Source organism: Engraulis encrasicolus, chromosome 18, assembly GCF_034702125.1.
Source record: "Engraulis encrasicolus isolate BLACKSEA-1 chromosome 18, IST_EnEncr_1.0, whole genome shotgun sequence".
Classification (NCBI taxonomy): Eukaryota; Metazoa; Chordata; class Actinopteri; order Clupeiformes; family Engraulidae; genus Engraulis; species Engraulis encrasicolus.
The window spans coordinates 49,090,327-49,092,826 of record NC_085874.1 but is presented as its reverse complement, the minus strand read 5'-3'; the positions used below and the strand labels follow the sequence as shown (position 1 = coordinate 49,092,826).

The window sequence follows — 2,500 nt, the reverse complement described above, 5'->3', positions numbered from 1 at the left end:
TATTTGCCGAACCTTCCCCATCTCTCTCTCTCCCCGCTCATTTCCTGTCTCTCTGTTACTGTCCTGACACAATAAAAGCCCATGGACACACATAAAACCACCAAAAATCTAACCACTCCCGTGTGTATGTTAAAGGGGCATTCCACCGGTGGAGACATGAATATGTATGAAAGTGGGTCATATATGTAGTAAAATAGTAGCATACATTTCTAATTTGGTGCCTTCTTGGCCGAGAAAAGGCAGAAAATGACTTTTTAGTGCTTGTGGATTTGTGACAACAATCCCCATAATGCATTGCAATGCTCAAGTTCCACAGGCCACACTCAGGCAGCTCTGCCAGTGACTTAATGGAGCCTCAATGCCAGTGATTTCAAAAGCACTGGCACACTGATCTGTGATAGCGTGAGCTGAGAATTATAAGGTTCTATCTCCATTTTTGGTAAAATTGAGCTTTTGACATAATCTGACCAATTACATGTTTATTAATGCCTGTGTGGTGTTATTTTTGTAAAAAAGTATTATTTCACATTGTTATTAATAAAATAAAAAGGCTCTATCGCACAAAACAGCTGGGATGTAAAAACTTGATGCTCAATATCTCAGAACTACCCTAAACGGAGATAGAACCTTATAATTCTAAGCCCACGATAGGTCTGTTAGCGCATTAGGTCCAACCCCCTAATGGCGGGGTTGAAAGGGTGGGGAAAAGGCTTGTAGTCTCAACAGAAATCCACCTCTCTTACACTTCCTCCTACAATGATGCAAAATGACGATTTTTACATAATTGTAGGAGGAAGTGTTAAGAGGTGAATACAGATTTCCCCTGTCTCAGGGGTAATTGAGAGAGTGTTGCACGACCATTCAAAAGTATGACTGGGTGTCTAGCAATGGAAAGCCTAATGCAAATGGGTGGAGTGTCCCTTTAAGAGGTGCAGTACCTTCAGCAGCTAGCAGGGTGTTCTTGATGAACTGCTCCAGCTCCTCCGCTCTCTGGTGGGTGCTCTCAGCATCAGAGTCTGTCTGCTCGCCATCAGCTGACACCTTGGTGGCCTTCAGGGAGAGAGGCAGAGGAGGAGGGAGGAGGGAGGAAGAGGAGGTAAAGGAGGAGGGAGGTGAATGAGGAGGGAGGAAGAGAGAGGCAGAGGAGGAGGGAGGAGGGGGGTGAAGGAGGAGGGAGGAAGAAGGAGGTGAAGGAGTAGGAGGGAGGAAGAGGAGGTGAAGGAGGAGGGAGGTAGAGGGAGGTGAAGGAGGAGGAGGGAGGAAGAGGGAGGTGAAGGAGGGACAGAGGGAGGTGAAGGAGGTGAAGGAGGAGGGAGGTGAATGAGGAGGGAGGAAGAGGGAGGTGAAGGAGGAGGGAGGAAGAGGGAGGTGAAGGAGGAGGGAGGAAGAGGAGGTGAAGGAGGAGGGAGGTAGAGGCAGGTGAAGGAGTAGGAGGGAGGAAGAGGGAGGTGAAGGAGGAAGAGGAGGAGGGAGGAGGGAGGTGAAGGAGGAGGGAGGAAGAGGAGGTGAAGGAGGAGGGAGGTGAATGAGGAGGGAGGAAGAGAGAGGCAGAGGAGGAGGGAGGAGGGAGGTGAAGGAGGAGGGAGGAAGAGGGAGGTGAAGGAGGAGGAGGGAGGAAGAGGGAGGTGAAGGAGGAGGGAGGAGGAAGAGGGAGGTGAATGGGGGACAGAGGGAGGTGAATGAATGATTTGCGCTTACAAACCTGCATGAGTAGCCACATTTAGTTTTTAATTCCAAATTCATATTTGGAATGATTTGGAATGTGGGATGATATCAGTAGCAGTATCGTCTTCTCCTTATCCAGGGAGACCATCTTTTTTTGTTTTATTTTCCTTACAGTCTGTTTCACACACAGAGAAACTTTGCACACTTGTAAGGGAATCAAAACGCACATAATGTCCCCGTAAATGAAATCCATGTTTGTGTTCCAAGCAAGACTCTTAGGGTGTAGCAGAATGTTCTGCTTTCTCACTCAGATACTGCGCTGTACGAGGAACTGCATTCACTGTGGAAAATAATCCATTGGCTAAAAACGTATACCAAGGCCGTATTGCGCAAATTCACATCAATACATTCCTTTTCAAGTGGACACGTGCAGGATACAGAATAGGGGTTGTCACGATAACCAATATACCGTGTAAATAGTGCTGAAAATAATAATTACAGATTGAAATTCTAAAAAAAATACCATGCCGTATCGTACACTGTGTCACTGCCTTTCTCACCTCTCATCCAAGTGTTCTGATATTTTCACGGAGGCATACTTTGTCACCTAACACCTAATGTCAAACCTGGAATCATATAATAGTGAATTGCTGAACCAAGGACATGTTGCACAAATGCACATCAATACCTTACTATTCAAGTGGACATGTGCAGGATACAGAAATCCTGAAACATGTACTGTACATACAAATGTTTCTAGCCCTGTGAATAAATATGTCTGCACAAAGAAACATTTCTACGCCAACTATCCTTTAACTGTACATGGGAAAAACAA

At 46.0% G+C, this 2,500-nt stretch overlaps 1 protein-coding gene across 1 annotated transcript in view; it reads right to left on the bottom strand.

Moving 5' to 3' along the window:
* The window catches only part of lama2 (laminin, alpha 2), a 441,866-nt gene that overhangs the window by 91,530 nt on the left and 347,836 nt on the right, over nucleotides 1–2,500 (bottom strand). The window contains exon 36 of the mRNA XM_063223771.1: nucleotides 939–1,050. Within this exon, the coding sequence (XP_063079841.1) occupies nucleotides 939–1,050 (112 nt within the window). The remainder of the gene's footprint in view (nucleotides 1–938; nucleotides 1,051–2,500) is intronic.